Source organism: Cucurbita pepo, chromosome LG18 (assembly GCF_002806865.2).
Source record: "Cucurbita pepo subsp. pepo cultivar mu-cu-16 chromosome LG18, ASM280686v2, whole genome shotgun sequence".
Taxonomy (NCBI): Eukaryota; Viridiplantae; Streptophyta; class Magnoliopsida; order Cucurbitales; family Cucurbitaceae; genus Cucurbita; species Cucurbita pepo.
Window position 1 is genome coordinate 6,760,493 of NC_036655.1, and position 23,879 is coordinate 6,784,371.

At 34.1% G+C, this 23,879-nt stretch overlaps 3 protein-coding genes across 3 annotated transcripts; 2 read left to right on the plus strand and 1 right to left on the minus strand.

The window, feature by feature from the left end:
- Window positions 1-2,167: 2,167 nt before the first annotated feature.
- On the plus strand, window positions 2,168-2,647 carry LOC111780552. Its single transcript, XM_023660979.1, has one exon. The coding sequence runs from the start codon at window positions 2,168-2,170 to the stop codon at window positions 2,645-2,647; it is 480 nt and encodes a 159-aa protein (XP_023516747.1).
- A 1,840-nt stretch (window positions 2,648-4,487) lies between these two features.
- LOC111779913 lies at window positions 4,488-22,716 on the plus strand. The gene is given in 39 exon segments (XM_023660106.1): window positions 4,488-4,822; window positions 5,631-5,706; window positions 6,403-6,477; window positions 6,582-6,665; window positions 7,196-7,272; window positions 7,382-7,436; window positions 7,526-7,574; window positions 7,690-7,827; window positions 8,416-8,494; window positions 8,848-8,926; window positions 9,029-9,072; window positions 9,189-9,383; window positions 9,489-9,564; window positions 10,547-10,627; window positions 10,703-10,783; window positions 11,205-11,281; window positions 11,372-11,426; window positions 11,527-11,575; window positions 11,759-11,896; window positions 12,698-12,779; window positions 12,869-12,947; window positions 13,243-13,289; window positions 13,476-13,687; window positions 13,900-13,987; window positions 14,103-14,510; window positions 14,625-14,795; window positions 14,886-14,933; window positions 17,522-17,663; window positions 17,802-17,899; window positions 18,252-18,396; window positions 18,494-18,582; window positions 18,686-18,796; window positions 19,519-19,593; window positions 20,268-20,333; window positions 20,460-20,648; window positions 20,727-20,837; window positions 21,310-21,390; window positions 21,597-21,785; window positions 22,354-22,716. Coding segments are annotated over 38 exon segments (4,026 nt in total). The 5' UTR covers window positions 4,488-4,729; the 3' UTR covers window positions 21,780-21,785; window positions 22,354-22,716.
- Window positions 21,758-23,403, minus strand: LOC111779914 (60S ribosomal protein L19-3-like). Its single transcript, XM_023660107.1, has 2 exons — window positions 22,828-23,403; window positions 21,758-22,556 (listed from the first exon to the last, which is right to left on the minus strand). Exons 1-2 carry the CDS (start codon window positions 22,937-22,939, stop codon window positions 22,054-22,056), a joined length of 615 nt encoding a protein of 204 aa, XP_023515875.1. The 5' UTR covers window positions 22,940-23,403; the 3' UTR covers window positions 21,758-22,053.
- Between the last annotated feature and the right edge of the window lie 476 nt (window positions 23,404-23,879).

Here is a 23,879-nt window from a genome sequence, read left to right on the forward strand (position 1 = left end):
CAGCTAAGTATGATTACGTGGTTTGTTATGTTTAATTAATAATTAATTAGCTTAAATATGGGTTGGCCATTCTCCCATATCTTCCAAAATCCGCCACCTTCTCAGCTAGGTGGACTCCAATTATTGGGTGGTTGACGTAATATTTTATCTAACACTAAACCACTTAATTATATCTAATTTTACTTAATTACAACAATTGATCATTTATTTTTTCAATACAAAATGGCTTAATTTTGTGGAAAATGTGAGCAAAAACAATCCTTATTTATTTTTTAATGCAAAATCGCTTAATTTTGTGTGTGGTCAATAATAGTCATAAGCATGCACGTTGTAACAGTGAAAATCAGAGAAGAAAGTTTAAGATTTGGATTCAGAACAACCGATGAAAACGCAAAACAGCTTACTTTTATGTAGTAGGCACGTTGTAACAATGAAAACCAACGTTCCATTGGAAAGAACAGATATTTTATTTTTTATTTAAATAAAAAATATAATTTTTACGGTTGAGAGTAACAGTCATCCACTATTTTAACTGACCAATATTCAGTCAGTTCATCGCTACGAAACCCACCATTTTGTTATCACAGATATAAAACCATTGGCTATGAACAATGAACAACGTGCAAGAAACAAGAAAATTAGCAAATTTGGTGTGGGAGACAGGAGCCAAAGCAGGTTTGAAAGCCAGGGTGGAGCAAAGGACTTTTTGTTTAAAGGCAGCTGTTTGTTTGTGGTGGTGTGAGTATGGCCACAATAAATAAATATACATAAATTTGTGGCATGGGGAGTTTGGTTGGTGATTGCCAATGCCAAGTAAATCGAATCAAATTTTGCCATTATCAATCATTAGTTTCGGCCCTCTCTCTTTATCACCACCACACAATTATTTTGGACTTCCCTCGGACTTCCCTCGTCTCAGTCGGTTAAGGAGAGGTTTCATACACCCTGACCTATGTCTTCGCTGATACACCGTTCCGTCTCTGTCTTTATTACCACCACACGATTATTTTTGGACTTCCCTTGTCTGAGTCTGTTAAGGAGAGGTTTCCACACACCCTGACCTACGTTTTCGCTGATACACTGTCCCGTGTTTGATGTATGTTAAGGAGAGGTTTCCACACCCTTATGGGGTGACTAATGTCCTCACTAGCACACCCTAATGTCTAGCTCTAATACCATTTATAACAGTTTAGACCGCACTTCACTAACAGACATTAGATGAACACGACTTTCCACAATAGTATGATATTGTCCACTTTGAGTATAAACGTTTTGCTTTGGGCTTCCCCAAAATTTCTCATACCAATACAAATAGTATTATTTAATTATAAACCCATGATCATTTCCTCAATTAGCCGAGATGAGACTTTCATCATCCAACACTTCCCCTCGAACAAAGTACATCTCTCCTTAATCAAGGCTCGACTTCTTTTTCTTTTGGAGTCTTAGTCATTTTTTTACTATGCCTTAGAGGAGACTCGACTCTTTTTCTTTTAGAGTTCTTTGTTCAACATTTGAGGATTTACCAATCTATTGGCACGACTAGGTTTAGGGTATGATTCTGATAAAGTGTTAAACAAACAGACTCCTAATTTTGTACATTAATAAAAAAAAAATTGGGTATTTTTTATTTTTTATTTTTGTTAAGTAGCAAAAATATTTATCCAAAATGAAATTTTATTATTTCTGTTGCCGACACTCCCTTCCGCCGCACCAAATTTATCGCAATATTCTGCCAAATTAGGTGCACCAGAATATTTATTTTAAAGCTTTAAAAATAATAATAACATCAAATAAATAATTTTGTTTTCGTCGTTACAGTTTACAAGTATTATATTTAAAATAGGCTAAACTAATATAAAGTCATATTTTGGTTATATTATTATTTTGTTCACTAATATTCATTTACAAAATAAATTCAACATTTTCTTAAAAAGCGAAATAAAAATAAAAAGCCAAAATATATATATATATATATATATATATATGACTTTTATAATTTAATTAAAATAATACACACTTTTTTTTTTTTTTTGGTGTGTGTGTGTCGTATTCATGTATAAATTCAAGCACTGGCGGCGAGAGAGATTCCATTATAGGCACAACTCCCACTTTCTCCAACACGCTCTCTCTCTCTATGGGGAACTCTGCGTCTTGTGCGCCTTCAATGGCCTCCAATGGCGCCGCGAAGGTCTTATCCTTAGACGGAAAATTGCAGAGCTATAGGAAGCCAGTGCAGGCCGCGGAACTAATGATCGAGCATTCCGGAAAATTCCTCTGCGATTCCGCTGATCTCAGCGTCGGCCACCGGATTCAAGGCCTTTTGCCAGACGAAGATCTCGAGTGCCGGCGATTATACTTTCTACTTCCGATGGATCTCCTCTACTCCGTGCTAACGCTCGAAGAAATGAGATCTCTGACGTACACCGCCACAAAGGCTCTGAAACATGGAAATTCGAGTGGATTTGGAAGGATCTTCCCTGTTTTGATCACTGATCTCTGTATTTCTCTGTCGGATGTGAATCGATTGAAATCGGCGGACGGCGATCGAGAGAATCGAAGTTCGAAACCTGTGCAGAGATTGATGTCGAAACAGAGATCGTGGAAGCCCGCGCTCGAAACCATCGCTGAAACTTCGTGCGCGTAGAAAGAAAGACGATCGCAATCGCAAAATGTGTGAGATTAATTACATTACGAATAATTCGTTCCAATTTTGCTTCGATGATCGTAGATATAATAAACCTTGGAAATTTTATTATTATTTATTATTTATTATTTTATTTTATTTTATAAGTCTCGAGTAATTCCTAAAATAATTTTTATGACAATATAATATTAGAAATTTTATATAAGTTATTAATAGTAAATAAAACGAATTTACTATATATTCACTTTATTTTATTAATTTTAAAAGTTAAATATATAAGTTATTAATCTAATCATTAAAATTAAAATCTTCTCTATTATTATTATTATTATTATTTTGTAAAATTTTCATATTTAATATTTTATTTAAAAAAATCAAAACTCACCAAAAAAAAATATATCTATATATATATATGGAAAACTTTTTGAAGGGATGGGCCAATTTAGATGACCCCATTTACTTTTTTTTTTTTTATCATTTAGGGTGTACACGTGGTTTTCCAAATCTGTAGAAACCATTGTATTCTCGATCGAAAGATTAAAAATTTGATTTTTTTTTAAATTTTGTGACATAAATTAGTTAAAATTAATTAATTTCAAGTCTAATAAAATTTTAATTCGTATTTAATAAAACGTTGAATTTTAAAAAGTTTGAAAATTCAATTTGATAACTATTTTTTTATTTGATAATTATTTTTTTATTTAAATAAAGCTGATAATCATATCTCCTACTGATAGTTGTAGTGCATTACAATATCATTTAAAAATTAAGTCAAATTTTGAAAAAATTTCATAAAAAATAGTCACAATAAGACTTCGAATTTCTCTTGAGACTGACTATAGTCAAGCCTAAATCATGTACCAAATAATTTAAAATATATATATTTGTGACATGACATGTGGCAACTAGTTGTCGTGAAATGTTAGAGATATTTTGGTCATCTTAAGTATTCCTTACGAAATACAAATATTGGATAAAATATTTTAAAGAAATTGAGGAAGCCTAAAATTTCCATTTTGGATGAAAAAATAAAATAAAATTATATAAATTCATCTTTTCATAAAATTGTAATAATAAAAATGTTTTTCCTTGTGAATTTGAGCTCACATGTTGAATTTAGATTTTAAAATTGATTTCATATTATTTTATATACTTTACAGCACGACCCTTGTTTTTTTTTTTTTTTTTTTTTTTTTTTTTTTTTTTTTTTTTTTTTTTTTTTTTTTTTTTTTTTNTTTTTTTTTTTTTTTTTTTTTTTCTTTTACAACTCATCTCATCGTTAAATTATTTATATATAAATAAGTGACGCACAAAATTACAAAAAGTGACATATATAATTATTTTTGGTTTAATTAAAATTAGTTAATAAATCCTATTTTAATTGTTGAAATTTTTAATATTAATTTTTTGTTCTAATATATATTTTTTAATATAAGACCTATTTTCTTTTTGAAAAATTAAAATTAATTAGCCTATTACATATAAATTTTAAATTTCAAATTGAATAGAAATGTTTGATAACTATTTATTTATTTTTAAATAAATTTATAATCACTATTTTTTATTTTCGTACTTTTAAACATATTTTAAAATATTAAATTAAAATTTAAAAACTAAAAAAAATAGTATTTTAAATTTTATTTAATTTTAAAAATTGTACTTAAAATTAAAATACGTTTTTAAGAAATGTGAAAAAATTATTAAAAAAAAATAAGTAAAATTAAAGACAATTATTTACACAAATGTACTAAATTTGTAATTTAATTTAATTAAATATTATTATTATTATTTTGGAATTTAGTCCCCATGAAAAACAGAAAATTTTAAGGCGTTGAAGCAAGAAATTGCTCTTTGATCACGTTGACGAAGATTAGTTCGTTTATCGATGGCGGCAATCCTCGTCAGTAACACGCAAGCATTCATAAAATTGCAGGTGAAAAGCAATAAAAGATCACAAAACAATAATTCAGGGCCCAATTTGTTCTCGTTCTCGCAGATCAACGTGCTGATTTCTGGTATCTCAATTTTCAACTGCTTGGAGATTCACAGTCTTCAGCAGAGAGCAGCTCAACTCTCTCGTCAATGGCGTTCGTTGGGTTTATTGGTTTGGATGATCTGAGCTTCGAATTGGCTACTCCACTAATCCGTGGCGGTTACAGAGTCAAAGCTTATGAGGTACTTATACGAGTTTGTTATACTTATTTCATTTTCGAATTTGGATTCTGTTGTTGAATAGACGTAGACACTTTTACTTCTCGATTGTTATCCGATGTTTAGTTTGAGTGAAGAACCGAAGTGAATGCATTCAATATCATTAGTGTCAGTTCTGGGAGAAATGAAGAGTCGTGTGTTCAATCATCTTTGTTATCATTTGAGTTTGTCGAGTGGAAAAGCATGATGTTAGAACAGAGTCGTTGTGAATTTTGGTGGATATGTACGGTCTTACAGAACTGATCCCGAATATTGAACTTGTAATGGAAAATGAAAGCTCAAAGACGAGAATCTACATTTCTCTTAGTCGTTTTGCTCCATGTTCATGAAGAAACGGTGAATGTTATATCATATGTTCATATTTTAACCATTTTTTTTGTTGGTCTACTAATTAAATTGGGTTGTTATGCATTTGCTTTTACATTAGAAACAGTAATCCTGTTGGAAAATACTTCCCAAACCCTAAAAATTGCGCTTAACCTTGGAAATTTTATTCTGTTTCATTGAAGCTGGGGATACATGTATTCACCGATTTAAATTGATAAGTCTTCTTCATTTGAAAAAATAATTTCTAAGTAGATTCAAAGATGATCTGCGAATGTCTTAACTTTTGAATTTGTAAAAGTAACTGTTTCGTGTTAAAAAACACTAAGCAGCATATTCGATTCTGCAGATATCCCGCCATTTATTTTCGTTGTTCTTGGTTATCTTTCAGTGTTATATTTGAATAGTGGCGATAGGTTCATAATAACTGCTACTATTCTGTCTGCAGATAAATCAGGCCTTGACAGATAAATTTTTGAAGTTAGGGGGAATAAGCTGTGCCAGTACTGTAGAGGCAGGGGAAGGTAAACCGTTTGCTTGGTTAAGTTGATTTCTATTCTATTATAATATAGAATCTTTGGTTGGGTTACCTTCCTTGGTTTGACTAGATTGGATGGTTTAACTTGGGTCTGGAGTTGGATCTTAGTCATTTATTTCATTGATATTCATGTTTAATATTAACTAAAGCCCCTTTTATTCTTATGGAGTACTGATATATGTCACTTTAATATAGCTATGCAGTTCATTTTGGTTCACCATTCCAGTCCATTAGACAACATGGTCTTTTTTTCGAAAGTTTTGAATTGCCAAGGGTTAAATTAACTATATTCTTGCTTTTAAAGGAATGGATAGCTTAAAGGATCACTGACTAGGGATATATGCTCGATTCTAAATCACAGCTTCGTCATTAACTAGGCAATCTGTGTCTTTGTAGAAATATGAAAAGCAACTTCAATTGATATAATTTAACTCTTGGCTTAAGTTGAACAAAAGTTGTCGTGATCTAATTCCTGAAAGCTAATGTTTGAACGAGATATTGAGGAAGTGCTTCTCTATGGGCTATATATTGAAACATCGTGCATAGCAATTGGACATATAACTACAAGAGGTGGCATTGCTTGTATTAGATAGTCGTATATCTTACTTATAATGCTTGCTTTATATCTTTTGATGACCTCTTTACACATTTCTTTCTGACTTGGTTCTTTGTTTCCTTGCAGATGTTGCAGCATTGCTTGTATTGAACAGTCATTTCAATCTGATAAATGATTTATCTTTTTCTGATGCTATCCCAGGTTTATCTGAAACTTATTGCCATGATTTTAATGAACTTTGGGTAAATATTATATTGATGTATCATATATGATTATTTTAAGTACTTAACTCTGTTAATTGGCAGGGTTGCATAAGGATGTTGTTGTTGTTCTTGTCCGTTCAACTCTACTGGAGAAGGATGTCCACAACTCGAAAAAGCTTTTTACAGGCAATTCCACCCTAACTTTCTCGGTACTTTGATGATGGAATGTGAATATCAGATGTCCTATCTATTACTTTCATTATCTATCACCAACTTTTTTAAATGGGCCACTTTATTTTTTTGGTTAGGCTTGCGGAGTTGGGATTTTATTTGTTTTCTGTTTACCCACTATCAAGCAATTGTATATTGGCACCTAAAAGATGGTACTGTTGCAGAGAGTGTTTGCAACATTATGCTCTCTAGCATTGGAACAATTTTCTTTTCATGTCATTTACAGGAACTGTATTTGCACGAACTGTTTTTCTGGCGCGTTATGTTTAAACAAGAGAGATCCAAGGAAGGGTGGGTGTTCGAAAATAGGGAAAAACTCTAGCAAAAACTCAAAAGAAATGAAGTTAGAGTCTGCAATGGAAGACATTTCTTGTTCTTATGTCAAAATTTTGACGCTAATTTTTTAAGTGTCTTGTTCTAGAAATGTTGCATTTACAAGTCATTTGATCTATACCTTTGTGACGGTCACTTCCCCTTTTCTGCAGTTAATTTTGAGATACCTAATCTTGTTGAAGCATATGTCTTTAAGGGTGTTTCTGAAGCTCTGGACGGTCAACTCATGGTAGCTATTATATGCATAGCATTTTTTTTCTCTTTGTTTTTGTTGTTTAAAATTGGATAACGGTATTTTCTTTGCTGTCACATTGAATTATTATTTATTAACTGCCCAGATGATAACTTCGGGTAGGGCAGCTGCAATTTCTAGAGCTCGACCCTTTCTATCAGGTTCGTTCTCAGTATAAATGTTTGCATGCAAAACCTTTGTTCCTTTTACCATGTCCTGATATCAACTATTTTAAATTATTGGCTTGCAGCTATGTGTGGAAAGCTTTTCATTTTTGAAGGTGAAGTTGATGCTGGAAGGTATCTTTTGTTTGCAGGAACATGTCTATGCATAATTAGGATGGTCTTTTCTCCATCGATGATTAAGCAAAATTCAAACACCTTGACGTATTTGCTGCTTTTATGCATATTGCAGTAAAACAAATATGGTAATTGAGCTCCTTAAAGGAATTCATTTTGTGGCTTCGCTGGAAGCTATTTCCCTGGGTATTAAAGCTGGAATTCACCCCTGGATAATCTACGACATTATTTCAAATGCTGCTGGGAATTCATGGTGAGTTCCTTTTTGCCTGATTATTTTATTATTCTTGTTCAAAGTACTATAAGGAGAATATTTGAAGTGCACTTTAGAGAAGTTTATAGTTTTAGTTCCCTATAGCTACCTTATGGTTAATTAAATATTTAGATCTGTACATGGGTTTAGCATCTTTGGTGGGTGATGATCTATTGAACTATATGTATGGCGTTTCATTTTCAGTTCAATACTATGTTCAATACTGGAAATATATATACATATGTTCTTCATCTCTTAGTTAAGTAGAAAATGGTTTGTTTATTTCTGAAGATCAGTAAATGTGGGGTCTATACCTTAATGAATTCTGGAACTCCGACAGTACTCGAGCACCTTATTAATCTCTTTATGATTTAAGAAAAAGATTTATATATGTCCAATCTCCTATAGTGGTGATACCAAACAAGATCTATGTTGTTCAATCGGTGAATTTTTTAATCAAAATAATATAGTACGAAACTGAAGTCTTAATTGATTAACAATGTTAATCAATGTTATTTATTTGTTCATAATCTTCTTACCAGTGCTTTAATAGTATCATAATTTTGGGTGGGTGGTCTACATTTGCAGGTTTTTCAAGAATCATGTTCCCCACTTGTTAAAGGGCAATATTAGACCTGAGTTTTTGAGAAATTTGGTTCAAAATTTGGTAAGATATCATGCAATCTATCTAGCTTTTATTGTGTTCGTCATCAACTATCTTTTTATTATAATGTCCATGACTGAATTAGTTATCTTATCTTTGTAATTGTTAGAAATTGCAGTTACCTTTAAACGATAACAAAGTTCAAAAATCATCTATAGATCAAAAGATCTTTCATTTCTCTTGGACCTTTGAGTCATGTCGTTACTGAAGAATTGCCGTATATGAGATTGTGCATTTGTACTCGTTATTACATATATTTGTACTTGTGATTATTACATACGAGTAATCATTGTTATTATTATATTTAGTATCAATTAAGTTATTTGGCATAACTAGTGGTATCTCTCTTGCTGAAGGGGATTGTCATGGATAAGGCCAAGTCGCATACTTTTCCTCTTCCGCTCCTGGCAAGTGCTCATCAGCAACTTATGCTTGGTAAACACTCGATGCAACTTTAAAGTAACTCCTATATTTGAGGTTATCTCAATATATACTAATCTGGTTTTCCTCTATCACCTTTGCTCATTTCCTTTTCAGGTTCTTCTCACGGCGATAGTGATGATGACGGCTTGTTAGAACAGGTTAAAATTGGAAATATGGAATTTTGGTCATTTGAATCATGCTATTTCACAATTTAGATGCCTATTCAAGATGACATTATTTTAACTGCCATCTAATTGTTGAGAAAATCTGTCAGGTATGGAAAGGCGCATATGGAGTAAATATTTCAGACGCGGCAAATACAGAAATATACAGCCCTGAGCAACTAGCAAATGAAATAGTTTCGAAATCAAGCTCTGTTGTTCGAGTGGGTTTCATTGGTCTTGGTGCAATGGGATTTGGCATGGCAACTCACCTTATCAGATCAAATTTTTGTGTGATTGGTTATGATGTAATATATTTTCCTATCTTTGTCGATTTATTTCATTATTTCAAGAATGGATTTGTTAGTTCATTTAGCGGGAAAAGCTGAAAGGAACCTTTTTCTTCATTATAGGTGTTTAAACCAACCTTGACTAAATTCTCTGATGCTGGTGGTTTGATTGGAATCTCGCCTGCAGAAGCTAGTAAAGGTGAGCAAATCAAGAAAAGAACAAAGTTGAACGCACTTCATTTTTACTATTCTGTAAACAGAAAATTTCATACACCGTTAATATATACTGTGATAAATTAGGATTAGCAGGTCTGCTGAAGAAAGATAAGGAAAATAAAAACTAACATATATTTTCCAATTGTTGATCGTGTAATTTTTTTAATTGTTGTTTTCTTAAGAACTGTTTGTGTAACTTAAAACGTGTGGATTGCTCATCCGTCTAAAAGAGTTCATCAAATTTTCTTCTATAAAGATTAATCAAATTTGCAATGATTCATTATGAATTGTTGTAGTTTTGCTGAGTTAACTGGAATATCTAGAACCGCTGCTGTTAAATTGTATGAATGTAGTTACAGATTGTTTAGTCCTTTGTCTTCTGGTCAAATGGTCTCTGAAAGTTATCAAAATCCTATAAGTTGTTGAGCTATTTTGTTTTTTGCACCTATACACTGACTATTGATGGATATTTGGTAACATGAATGGATTTTAGTTGATTTAGGAAAGAAGAATACATTATAGTGGAAAAGTTAAAGCTTGGGAAGCACTCTAAGATTGGAGGGAGAGAGAGAGAGTAAAAAAACTCTAAGAAGTTTGACCGAATACAAAAATCCCAAAGTAATTTGAATCTCTAATGATAGCATTTTCTACCATCAAAAGGTAAACTATACTATTTTGGGTGGCAATTATTAGTTGATTTAGCTTCACATCTGCTTCAATTGACGTGTTCTGACTTTATTTAAAACCAATTACTATGTTGTAGCTGTTGGATTACAACATTATTGTCTTCAGTGGTAGGGCAATCAGTTTTCTGTTGAAAACTGATATATGGCTTTAGTAGCATCCTGGGCTCCGTATCTTGTTTTCCATTATATATGTACAATATGTAGGAGCCACTATCCTGTTCTATTTTACAAAATGAAAGAGCCATTTTCTCCTTATTCCCTAAAAATTTCTGTTTTCAGATGTTGAAGTGCTTGTTATTATGGTGACAAATGAAGCACAAGTGGAGAGCGTTCTGTATGGAGAAGCTGGGGCTATCTCTGGTACACTTACTTCTCAGCGTTCAATTTCTTGTATTCAAGCTGATACTAATTCCATAATTTCCTTGTTTTTTATAGCACTTCCATATGGAGCGTCGATTATTCTGTCATCTACAGTTTCTCCTGGATATGTGAGCCAACTAGAACAACGCTTGGGAAGTATGTCCTACAGATGGTTTGGAAATTTACTCAATATTTTTAAGATAAATGCTCTTTATTAGGAGACTGTGACCAGTATTTCAAATCACTATGCAATTGACGAGAAATCTTGTATACGTCAACTGAAGTTATTCTAAATCACTGTGCAAACTCAATCTTACGTCTTTCTGAAGTACGTCAGTGGTGCATATGTCTACTTAGCTTGAATAAAAAAATTCCAGTAAAACTATGATTGCTTGATACTCATTCAGTGTTTGAACTAACATCATCCTTTAAATCACTATTCAATACAAAGTCTTTCTAAAGTACTTCCGTGACGTTTATTATATGTCTACTTAAGCATGATTTAAAAATTCAGCCGAACTTCGAATGCTTGATACTTAATCGGTGATTGAACTGACATCATTTCTTAATATGTAAGATGAGGACAAGAATTTTAAATTGGTTGATGCTCCTGTTTCTGGTGGTGTTCAGAGGGCCTCACAGGGAACCCTTACGGTGTGCTTTCTGTCTCTCAAATGACTTCGGTTCCTTTAAATTTTGGGTTCCCTTACCTCAAAAAGTGATGATAGCTATTTTCTAATGCAGATAATGGCTTCTGGGACAAATGAAGCTCTTAGGAGCGCTGGTTCAGTCCTCTCAGGTAGTGAAGCTGAAAAGTGCCATAAGAATTATGTGACATGTTTTGTTGCCAGATATTAGAATATGACATGCCACTTTATTTGGTTTTTATTTGTTAACAGCCTTGAGTGAGAAGCTTTACGTTATTAAAGGAGTTTGCGGGGCGGGAAGGTATTTCAATATTCCAAGAATTGATCGGCTCACATTTATGTGACCGTTTGGGTGTTAATCAGAGCCTTCAAATTTTTTTTCAGTCAACCATCAGTTTCGTGTCATCACTACACATTCATATGGTTATGTTGTTTCTCTGAGTAATGGTTAGCCTGACCTCTATTTTTCACATACTTATTACAGCGGCGTGAAAATGGTAAATCAATTGCTTGCTGGAGTTCATATAGCATCGGGTGCAGAGGCAATGGCATTTGGAGCTCGACTTGGTCTCAATACTAGAATTTTATTTGACGTCATCCTAAATAGTCAGGGAACATCCTGGTACATCCTTATCTTAACATTGCCCAATTACTGTGAGATTTTTCATCTTTTAAGGCATTTTTGCCAGATATTCCAGAATGGAACATTGCTTGCCTTTTCCGATGTAAGCACTATTTTGGTAATTGAATCTAAAGCCATCCACTCGGCCAACTCCATTCTCACATCTAACTTGTACAGACGTATGTTTTTGTAAGTGCATTGTCAATGTTCATCATGCAATACCTTTATTTATTAACTAGAAAATCTACTAACAAGAATTGGAAAAGAAGAGCTAGCACAGCCTGATTCTAGCTGAATCGTACAAGTTATTGTATCTGGTAAACAAATTAAAATATATTTTTTTCATTTTAGTATAGAGTAGACACTGAAGGTCTGGCATCATCATCTATCGTAACTCATAAGTAATAAAACTCGTTTGTGTAAAAATAAATAAATAAATAATAAAAACAGATGAATAACAATCACCATGACAAAGTAGATCGAAGACCTGAACAAATATGGGGATTGGTTGGAAATTAAAACAGTTCAATGTTACTTTATGTTCGTACCATTACAGGCTTGCATCCTTTTATTTTGTTTTATTTTATTTTTTGGATAAGAGTTTGCATTCGTTCTTGTTAACAACTTTGGCCTAATAAATAATAGAAAAGCAACCATTCCTGGGATCACAAGAAGCTAGACTGTCAATCTTACATAAAATCATTCTTGCAGAGTTGGCCGCCTCCAAGAAACTTAAATGCATAACGTTTTCCCATCCATTTGCCATAGTAATAAAATTCTTCTACCCCCATTTGCTTGCAGGATGTTTGAAAACCGAGTTCCACATATGCTGGATGATGATTATACACCATACTCCGCACTTGACATCTTTGTGAAGGACCTGGTCAGCACAAAATATCCATTGATGACTTCAAAGGAAGAAATTGTAATCCTATAATTATCTCTATATATAAAAAAAATTATATTCTACAGGGCATTGTTTCTCGGGAATGTGCATCTCATAAAGTTCCTTTACACTTATCCGTGGCTGCACATCAATTGTTTCTGGCAGGTATGGCACAATGTGGCCATTCATTGCTATTTAGTTACTTTCTTTTTTTAATCATTTTTATCCTATTACAAAGTACATGATTGATGGTACGAGATAATGACTCACTCAATAACCCAGATAAGACAATATCAGATTCTTATAAATGTGACAACCGAAAAATTGGGCCAATTCAGCAACCTTTTGCTCGGTTTTATTAAACAGTAGAAAACAAGAACTTCCTTATTGAAAACAGTGCTGGTCCTATTGCATCTTTCACAACAATTTAGGATGGTATCTGTGTTTTGATGTATTTCAGGATCTGCTGCGGGCTGGGGTCGTCAAGATGATGCTGGAGTAGTGAAGGTATGGAGAAGTCATGCATCACTTTGTTTTCACTGAAAGCATATTTCTAAGAAAAAAATGTGACAGCTAATAATATCGAGAGAGAGTTTTGTGGAAATCAGCTTATTTTAATGAGTTGAACAAAAAATAAAAATCCATGATTCTGTTGCAATATATGGTCTAACTGAGTTCCATATGATGCCATAGGTTTATGAGACGCTTACAGGTGTCAAGGTTAAAGGAAAACCTCCCACTCTTAAGAAAGAAGCTTTGTTGGGGTCTCTTCCTCCTGAATGGCCGCAAGATGTAATTGCTGATATTCAACAACTAAATGAAAAAAATTCAAAAATTTTGGTTGTGCTGGATGATGATCCAACGGGAACTCAAACTGTTCATGATATTGATGTTTTAACTGAATGGTGAGCTTCATTCTTTCTAAGACACTATTATGGTTTTGTGGGACAGTTGTTTAGCAACGAACCAGCCAACTTTATAAAATGAATTTATTGTTTTTCATTTAATGTAAAGTAAGATGTTGTGAACTTCAAGCTTGTTTAATCTAAAGAATGTGCGTTTTTGCCTCCGGAGTAGGTAAATTTTAAGTGGTTTAATCTTCACGTGATCTTTGCAGGACCCTCAATTCACTTATTGAACAGTTTCGTAAAAAACCCAAATGCTTTTTTATCTTGACCAACTCAAGGTCACTGAGTTCTGAAAAGGTAGAAATCCGTCTCCCTCTCCCACCCACCACTTGTTCCCGTACTATTAGAATATAGTTTTTCTAGTGTACCAATATCGTCAATTATAGTACTGAGTATGCTACAAGCTTTACAGGCTGGGGCATTAGTTGAACAAATCTGCATTAATTTACGTGCTGCATCCGAGTGTGTCAAGCATAGCGACTACACGGTAGTTTTGAGAGGTGACTCAACCTTACGAGGTCATTTTCCCGAGGTATATAGAGTGGCTTAAGTGGTATCTCAGTTGTTACCTGGCAATGTTGAGTCAGAACTNAAAGCCAATGGAAGTGTCTCTTTGTGAACTCCCTCGACTATGGGGCTTTCATATTTTTGTGTACAATTCACTTTTTCAACGAAAGGTGTATTCCGTGCTATTTTTTCATTACGTATGACATAATATTATAACCTGTGTTATGTTGTTTTGCTAAAACAGGGAATGACATGCATAGTTAATGCCGCTAGTGAAAAGGATATGGCCGTTTTTGCTGCTGGAATGATCAAGGTAAATTCCCTCTGGTAGTATTCTGATGTCTCTTTCCGAGTTTTCCTTTAAACTTACCTGATTTTGATATTTTATTAATGAAAATACTCATCAGATTATTTTTTTACTTGACAGGCAGAAATAAAGGGCAAGAGTTTCTTGTGTCGAACTGCTGCCAGTTTCGTATCAGCCAGGATTGGGATCACTCCAATAGCTCCTCTTTTGCCAAAGGATGTTGGAATTGAGAAAGAGAGAAAGGGTGGTCTTATAGTTGTGGGTTCATATGTTCCAAAAACTACAAAACAGGTAGAATCAATGATTTAAATTTCCTTACATTATGTGTTTTCACTTATTGCTGTGTTAGTATTTCACGTATCTACACTCATGATGTCATAGGTTCAAGAGCTGAAGTTGCGATGTAGCCCATTTTTAAGATGTATCGAGGTGATCTCGCAATTATACAATTGAATATGGGTTTTCATTCTCATTTATGCTAGTTAATCCTTTTCTCGTACATATATTATGGATTTCTTTTTTTATGTTGTACCTNCGCTTACAGGTGTCAAGGTTAAAGGAAAACCTCCCACTCTTAAGAAAGAAGCTTTGTTGGGGTCTCTTCCTCCTGAATGGCCGCAAGATGTAATTGCTGATATTCAACAACTAAATGAAAAAAATTCAAAAATTTTGGTTGTGCTGGATGATGATCCAACGGGAACTCAAACTGTTCATGATATTGATGTTTTAACTGAATGGTGAGCTTCATTCTTTCTAAGACACTATTATGGTTTTGTGGGACAGTTGTTTAGCAACGAACCAGCCAACTTTATAAAATGAATTTATTGTTTTTCATTTAATGTAAAGTAAGATGTTGTGAACTTCAAGCTTGTTTAATCTAAAGAATGTGCGTTTTTGCCTCCGGAGTAGGTAAATTTTAAGTGGTTTAATCTTCACGTGATCTTTGCAGGACCCTCAATTCACTTATTGAACAGTTTCGTAAAAAACCCAAATGCTTTTTTATCTTGACCAACTCAAGGTCACTGAGTTCTGAAAAGGTAGAAATCCGTCTCCCTCTCCCACCCACCACTTGTTCCCGTACTATTAGAATATAGTTTTTCTAGTGTACCAATATCGTCAATTATAGTACTGAGTATGCTACAAGCTTTACAGGCTGGGGCATTAGTTGAACAAATCTGCATTAATTTACGTGCTGCATCCGAGTGTGTCAAGCATAGCGACTACACGGTAGTTTTGAGAGGTGACTCAACCTTACGAGGTCATTTTCCCGAGGTATATAGAGTGGCTTAAGTGGTATCTCAGTTGTTACCTGGCAATGTTGAGTCAGAACTTAATTGTCATAACATGAGAGAGTCTGATTTGTCTAGGAAGCCGATGCTGCTATTTCAGTCTTAGGTGTAGTGGATGCATGGATCATCTGCCCATTCTTTTTCCAAGGAGGCCGTTACACTGTTGACGATATACACTATGTTGCAGATTCTGATGTGTAACATTCTTTTCCTTTAATGTATATTTTGATTATTCATGATGGTTTAGTGAGCCTGCATTGTTTGTTATGATCATGTATGCAGGCTTATCCCTGCGGGGGACACCGAGTTTGCAAAAGATGCTACTTTTGGTTATAAATCTTCAAATCTTCGTGAGGTTCGTTGATTATATTGTGCTGTAAATAAAAATCTAGTGTAGTAATTTCTTAACGTTTTTCTCCCATCTTCTGAATAATAGTGGGTTGAAGAGAAAACAGCTGGACGCATACAAGCTGACACTGTTACCTCTATTTCTATTCAACTTTTAAGAAAGGGTGGCCCAGATGCTGTTTGCAAGCACCTATGCAGCTTAGAGAAGGTATATATGCGGATATGCCATGGAACGGAATATTGCATTTTCTTGTCTCGTTTAACATATTTTTTCTTATTTATTAATTATCTTTCAATTTCAGCATCTTCAATCCACTTTATCCCCAAATCCTAGATGTATGGAAGCTGTAAGGATATTGGATTGAAACAATAAATTGTTGCAAATATAAACCATCTTGCTCTCAATTCATTTATTTTGAAAGAGATACACGTTTTTGTAATAAAAAAGANTTGTACCTCCTTTTTTTCTGTTTGCTTTTTTTTTTCTTTTGTGAAAAGTGCTAATATTCACATACTGCAAGTTTATTTTATCTTTATGGCAACAGACTAGGTTGTATGAAAATAGATGAATGTATAGCACCCTTGTACCCATACTAACAACCTCTTATACTCTTACTTGTAAACTCAAAAGGTCGAAGCCAACAAGTCCTCTTTCTTACTACTGTCAAAGCTTATGAGATAGCACTATGCTCTTTGAATATGAAACTGGGGGAAGAATAGCATCTTGGTTGTATGCATGGATAACATTCAGCCTCACTCCAAAAACGTACCATACTGAGCCTCATCTTCCAAAACCCTACAAAAACCTCTCTCGGTTCCCATAGATTGTACACTCACTCAACCATATGCTCCAGCTCCAATATGGAGACACTTCAAATTATGTAACATTTTCCTATGAGACTTTCCAATGATAATGCATGTGATAGTTAGCAGGACAAGACGAAGCATATGTAAGAAGATGGACACTTCATAACAGAAAAGGTTGGAAATTGGTCATGTTTGCACACCTTTTGTTGTCACATAATTGACATTCTTACCAAAGCGTTCATAACAGTAGAAAACAAGTGAATGTAATCGATGTGTTCAATCAAGCTTAAGAGGGAACCTGGGATAGCGCCAAATAAGATAGTTTTTCCTTCCCAATTTATACTAGTTGCTCTTTTCCTTGTATCTGTGCTCATCCTAAATCTCTCTATTGCTGTGCTCCTCCTTTGAACATTTCCTTGTTTGTGGTCGACAGCATAGTACATACTCCTTGTATTTGAGTACAGAACATATTTTTAACATTCCTTTCATATAACTGGTGCAGACTACATTGTTCTGCATGTATGACTTTGTTCATATTTTATATTTGTGACTACTTTTCTTCTTCTCCATCAGGTTTCTGCTGCCAAACTTTCGATGAGTTCAGAGGAAGAGAGGGAGGAGGAAATCAGAAAAGCAGCTATATTTGCAGATATTTATCTCAGGGCTCACAAAGATACTCTAATTGTGACTAGTCGAGAACTTATCACGGGAAAAAGTTAGTCATTCTAACTTTTCTATAGCTTAATTTATGATACTGATACATTTACACACATACTTCTACCAGTGTATATTGGAATATATGAGGTTCTTTTTCTTGTGTTGTTGCTGAGGTAGCTACTCGTTCTTTGATTAGGTCCCTTGGAGAGTTTAGAAATCAATGTCAAAGTAAGTGCAGCACTAGTGGAAATAGTTCAGCGGATAAATACAAAACCTCGCTACATCCTTGCAAAGGTACCAAAAACCGAGTTTTCTTCCCCCCTCTCTTTTACCTTCATGCTTAATATGTCGGCTGTTATCATATGAGGGACTCTGTCCAAACCCCGAAGTACGTGCATGCTGCAGGAATAATTGGTTCTGCCTCTTAAGCTGATCATGCGTGGCTGATATGATTTAGCATATTGGCACCTGAAATTGGGATCAAACAAGTGCTAGATGCTTAAATGCTTACATCAAAATCATATTCTCGACCTGAAAATTTTGTTGTTGAACAATAGCTCACAGATCATCAATAAAAGATAATGTGGAAAGTTTGTTGTTAAACGACAGCTCACAGTTCATCAATTTGTCTATCTTCTTAATTCAGGGTGGAATTACCTCATCAGATATTGCTACGAAGGCTCTTGGAGCAAAATGTGCTAAGATAATTGGACAAGCCCTTTCTGGAGTTCCCTTGTGGCAACTAGGCCATGAAAGTAGACATCCTGGAGTTCCATACATTGTTTTTCCAGGTAAATTTAGATAAGATGTCTTCTCTTTTTTTCTAGACTTTTAAATTTGTAATAACTTGATTATGATCTTTGACTATTTCGAATTATGTTACTTAAGGTAATGTTGGCAACAGTGAAGCACTAGCAGAAGTAGTCAGTTCTTGGGCCCTTCCTGCCAGACTTTCCTCTTCAAAAGAGATTCTTCTTGTAAGGGTTATTTGATTTTAAGTTTGCACGCTTTTTTTAAATTATTGGAAACAATTCTCTAGCAATTTGCCCTAAATTTCTGAATACGTCATTCTAAATGAAGAATGCAGAACGAGGTGGTTATGCAGTGGGAGCGTTCAATGTCTATAATTTGGAAGGAGTTCAGGCTGTTGTTGCTGCTGCTGAAGAACAACAGAGTCCTGCCATATTACAGGTATGTTGCCATGTGGTTTAAATAATAAAACATCATACCCATAGCTGAGTTATATCATGTATTATTTTATCAACTAGTTTTGCCCGTTGCTGATTACCATGTGATCTGCCTTGACAAATGGCAGATTGCTGAGATCTGTAGACTGTACGTGAATATATTCATAACATTCTTTTTATGATCCAGTTAGTTGCCTTTAAAAAAAAATTGAAAAGAGATAGAGAAATAGTATTTTACCTACAAAAGTTCTAGAAGTTATGCTAAAATATTTTTCGTTGCTTTCATGACCTTTGCCAAAAAAGAAGAATAAAATTTTGCTTCCATGATTTTTGTTTTTGAGAGATAAAAAGATATTTCATTAATGAATGGAATTAAACCCACCGATGGGCAATGATGGGTTACAAGAAAAATATCCAAGGTTAAATGATAAAGAAAGAATATAATCGCTAAGAGGTAGAAGGGTGCGAATATTTGCACCAATGAAAAGCAGTAAAGAGAGCTTTCATGATTGCATTGCATATTTATTCCTTCTCATAGGAGTTTTCCAGATTATTCTCCTGTTTTTTTTTTTTTTTTTTTTTTTTTTTTTTTTTTTTTTTTTTTTTTTGGTTAACAAAACCCTTAGTTCATCTACAGATACTGTTAGATCCTGTTTCTAAAACATGATCAATAAAATCAGGTTCCTTGCTAGTGTTAAAAAAATCACAAATTCTTCAAATTTCCAGATCCATCCAGGTGCCTTAAAGCAAGGAGGGCTCTCTTTGGTTTCGTGCTGTATTGCTGCTGCTGAACGAGCCAGTGTAAGTAATGATCATTCACAAAAAAGAGGGGGAAATAGCTTCGATTATATAGAATATGAAAAACAAAACTTAAAAACTTATATTCTATATTTATTTTTTTTTGTTTGATGTCATTGGTGGTGGGTTTTTTTTTTTTTTTTTTTTTTTTTTTTGTCTCTTGCAGGATGTGGTTTTTAGTTTTAAGTGTACATTGAATATTCCTGAATTATTTCAGGTTTCAATAAGAGGCTGCTATAGAATGTGAAAGTGTAACAAATACTACGTTCAGTTTTAATCTTATGATTTACCTAAAAGAGCATGAAGAAGTAGAGATGCTTCAAATTATTTGTTTTGCTAGTATTTTTCATTCTGAAATTACGCGGAGAAAAAAAAGGGGGGGGGGGGGGGGGGGNAGAGGAAGGAATAGGACTCTGGTTTTTAAGCATTATAAATTTGGTTCTTTTTAATAATAATGTCCAATTTAATGCGTATATTATTCCCTTGGATGGAACGACCAATAAAGTATTGATGGACAATGTAGCTTCGGTTCTCATCTTCTAAAACCTGCCAACCAACTACCAGGAAAATATCTGGACATGAGGCCCTAAGTAGGATGAGAGATAATTTGATATTATGTCCTTTTCGTTACAGAGATTCTGATTAAAACGTGGATCTCTCATTATTGATTTCTGTAGGTACCAATCTCTGTTCACTTTGATCACGGAAATTCGATGGAAGATCTGTTAGAAGCGATTGAATTGGTATTGTTTACAGGCTATTTAAATATGTTTCCAGCACTGTCCATTTGATTTCCTATCAAGTATTGATGTTAAAAAGTTTACTTGTTACTTGGTTGTAAGTTGTTTTCCTTCTTTTCATCCTACTAGGGATTTGATTCAGTAATGGCAGATGGTTCACATCTTCCATTTAAGGAAAATATTGCCTACACAAAGTTCATTTCTTCCTTGGCTCAATCAAAAGACATGCTAGTGGAAGCTGAACTTGGTAGATTATCAGGAACAGAAGATGACTTGACTGTCGAAGATTATGAAGCAAGGCTGACCGATGTATCCCAGGTTACTTCTCTTTCTGCTTTAAAGAAAGATTTTCTTTAGCTTAGCATTGGAAAATAATACTAATATCAAACAATTCAGGCTCAACAGTTTATTGAGGAGACTGGTATAGATGCTCTAGCAGTGTGTATCGGTAATGTCCATGGAAAATATCCAGCAAGTGGCCCGAATCTCAGACTCGATCTGCTCAAGGTTTAGTATACAAATATTTATATTCAAGTCCTAAATATTTTTATCTCTTCCCTTTGTATTTATAGCCTGTCGACCCTCTTGACACATTGGAGGTGATTTTTTGTGATTAATTACAGATAGGGTCTTTTGTAATCTATTTCATCAATCAATTTTTGTGTTTCCTATATAAAAAAAAAGAATATTCAAGTCATTGTTAGTTTGATTATGTGCATCATCTGCAGTCCATGCTAATGTTACAATCAGAGATTTTAGGCTACTTCGCTTGTTCATGGTCACTAACTGAATTGTGGCACGTTGAAAGATGTCTCCAGGGTTTTAGGCGAATGGCTGAGAAATGATGTAATCTCTGTCATGAGGCCAAATATTTAGCTTTTAATTGGAATTTGTTATTTGAACCTTGAATTATTGGTAATCCTTGAACTATCATAATTTTATATATGAATTGACTGATTCTGATAAATTCTTTAACAAGGATTTGCATGCTCTGAGCTCAAGAAAAGGGGTCTTCCTGGTGCTGCACGGAGCTTCCGGTTTGCCTGAGAACCTCATAAAGGTACGAACTTTTAATCTTTTCTTTTCGAACGAAACAGTTAAATAGCTGAGACATGCTCAGTTTCTAGACGTTCGTATTGAGGAGTCATAAAAATGGAACTAATTTGCAGACCACTGTACTTGTATTGCTGAATTCATGTCAAATTTTAATTCTTTAAAGAAATAAACCTGTAAGGATTGTCTCTCTTTGCATCAATTTCTCATCAGGCTTGCATCGAGAACGGAGTGAGAAAGTTCAACGTAAACACCGAGGTTCGGAAGGCATACTTGGATTCACTGAATAGCCCCAGCAAAGATTTAGTCCATGTGATGGAATCAGCCAAAGAATCCATGAAAGCTGTGATTGCAGAGAAGATTCATCTATTTGGTTCAGCAGGAAAAGCATTATGAGTTGCAGTATGATGCTTTCTTCCTTCTATTTGAACTGACAATCAAGCTACATACTGTAAAGCATATAGTTAATAAATGGTTATGCACAATCCATTTAACTTGCAACTGATTTATTTTCCTCTACAATACTTATTCAAATTCTGGCATGCTATGCAAAATAAAAAGTAGCCTAAATAACAAGCATTACAATATAGAACTGGTGACAAATATACAAATACATCTGATCTTGCAAAAATAAAAGGACAATTATGCACTTATGTTCTAATCAACAGTTTTATGAAGCTTCCACTCCATAAGAAAGACATTCCCTGAATGTGTGAATTTTGTCGCTGCCAGAGCCTGTAATGGCAGTGTAATCTTTCTGCTTTACAACGCTTACTGTAGCTTTACTGTTTCTTGCTCTCTTGGCCTCGACCTGTGCAGAAAGTGTTCTTTCTGATGCTATTTCGGACTTGACCTTGTGAATGTTTTCCATCAGCACACGCTTGTTTTTGTAGACGTTTCCCTTCACTCTAGTATACATTTGATGATAAATATGCTTATCTATCTTCTCACATTCTCTGTATTTGCGCAGTAATCTTCGGAGGACCCTCATTCTTCTCATCCATAGCAGCTTTGTGGGTAACCTTGCTTCCTTTGTTCCTCTTCGTTTTCCATACCCAGAATGTCGTCCTCTTGATTTTGCTTCGTGGCTTTGTCGAGATCGAAACTTCGAGTGGATTGTTGTCATCCTCTTGATGATCAAACCATCCTTTATGAGCTTTCTGATGCTCATTCCTGACAGTTACATGTGTTTTCTAGTTAAAATGTTTTTCTTTTGCATCTTTGATAAATTGTTAATAATCAGGTACAAAATTCTTTCCTGAAACAAAAGAATTCATTGTTCACTCTTTTGTTAAATCTGTATATGTCATGTTCGCCAAACCTTTTCTTTTCTTCTCTCCTCTCTTAAACATGGTTGTGCACTCATAAGCAAACTTCATGACTGATCAAGTTCAACAGGAAGAAAAAAATCAGATGATAGTTCTTGGAAAGTTGTTGTACTTACTAGAATTGGCTAAGGAGATGGTGCAGGTCTCGTTGGGATCGAGCCATACTCGGCGCTTGCCACAGTCGAGACTACTTGCAGCAAGCCGCTTCTGTAGGGTGAGGGACACCATTGTTGGGGCTGCTTGTGGTGGTTTCTTCTCTGTTGTGCACTGAAAGGGTTCTTCTTGATGGGTAATCCAAAAAGAACACTGCTAAACTTGGAAGAGCGTGAGGTAAACTAGTGGATTTATTTCTATATGAAATTTGAAAGCTCTAATATAGAAGTGGAATGCTAGGTGGTCGGTCATGTGTTACTTGGGATGCAAGGATTATGCCTTCCTCTCGTCTTCCATATTCCTTTTGTTTGTTTGACCATACAAAAAGGCTTGAAAATTGTAGTGTTTTCCTTGGGCCCAAAGTAATGATGTTATTTATTTTAGTAGTGTGCTTAATTACACAATTATTATAAAAATAATGGAATTAAATTTTGATTTATAGTATTATATTAGCAATTAATATGCCAATTTGAGAATAATTCGAAAAATTAAAAGAATATAACATCAACTATGGAAGAAATTAAAACGAAGAAGCTGCTTCCTTCCACTTCCAATGACCTCTCTTCTTCTTCCTCAGTAACCCTAATTCTATATTTCACTTCCAACTCCATTAATGCTACATAAAGTTACTATGATTTTTGTTTTTTTTTTCATGTGGGATCCTTAAAATACCCAAAAAAAAATATATATATATTTAACTGATTATCGGAGAACGTGGAATCTATCTTAGAAACCAAAAATTAGATTTTTATCCTATACTCTTCTACAAAAAAAGACATTAAGATAAATAATCCGATACGCTCCCTAGATTTATTTATGGCCCTCAAGGAGCCAGGTGAGGTGAAAATCTTTTGTATAATTTTGTAATAGCGATGAGAATAGTGATGTTCCTAGATTTATTTATGGAACTATGATTATCTAACCATTTGAGTACAGTTAATATAGTTGAGCCTCAATCAAAATATAGTTTTTGGGATGGAATTTGTGACGTCAACCTATAGGGTTTGTTATTTTT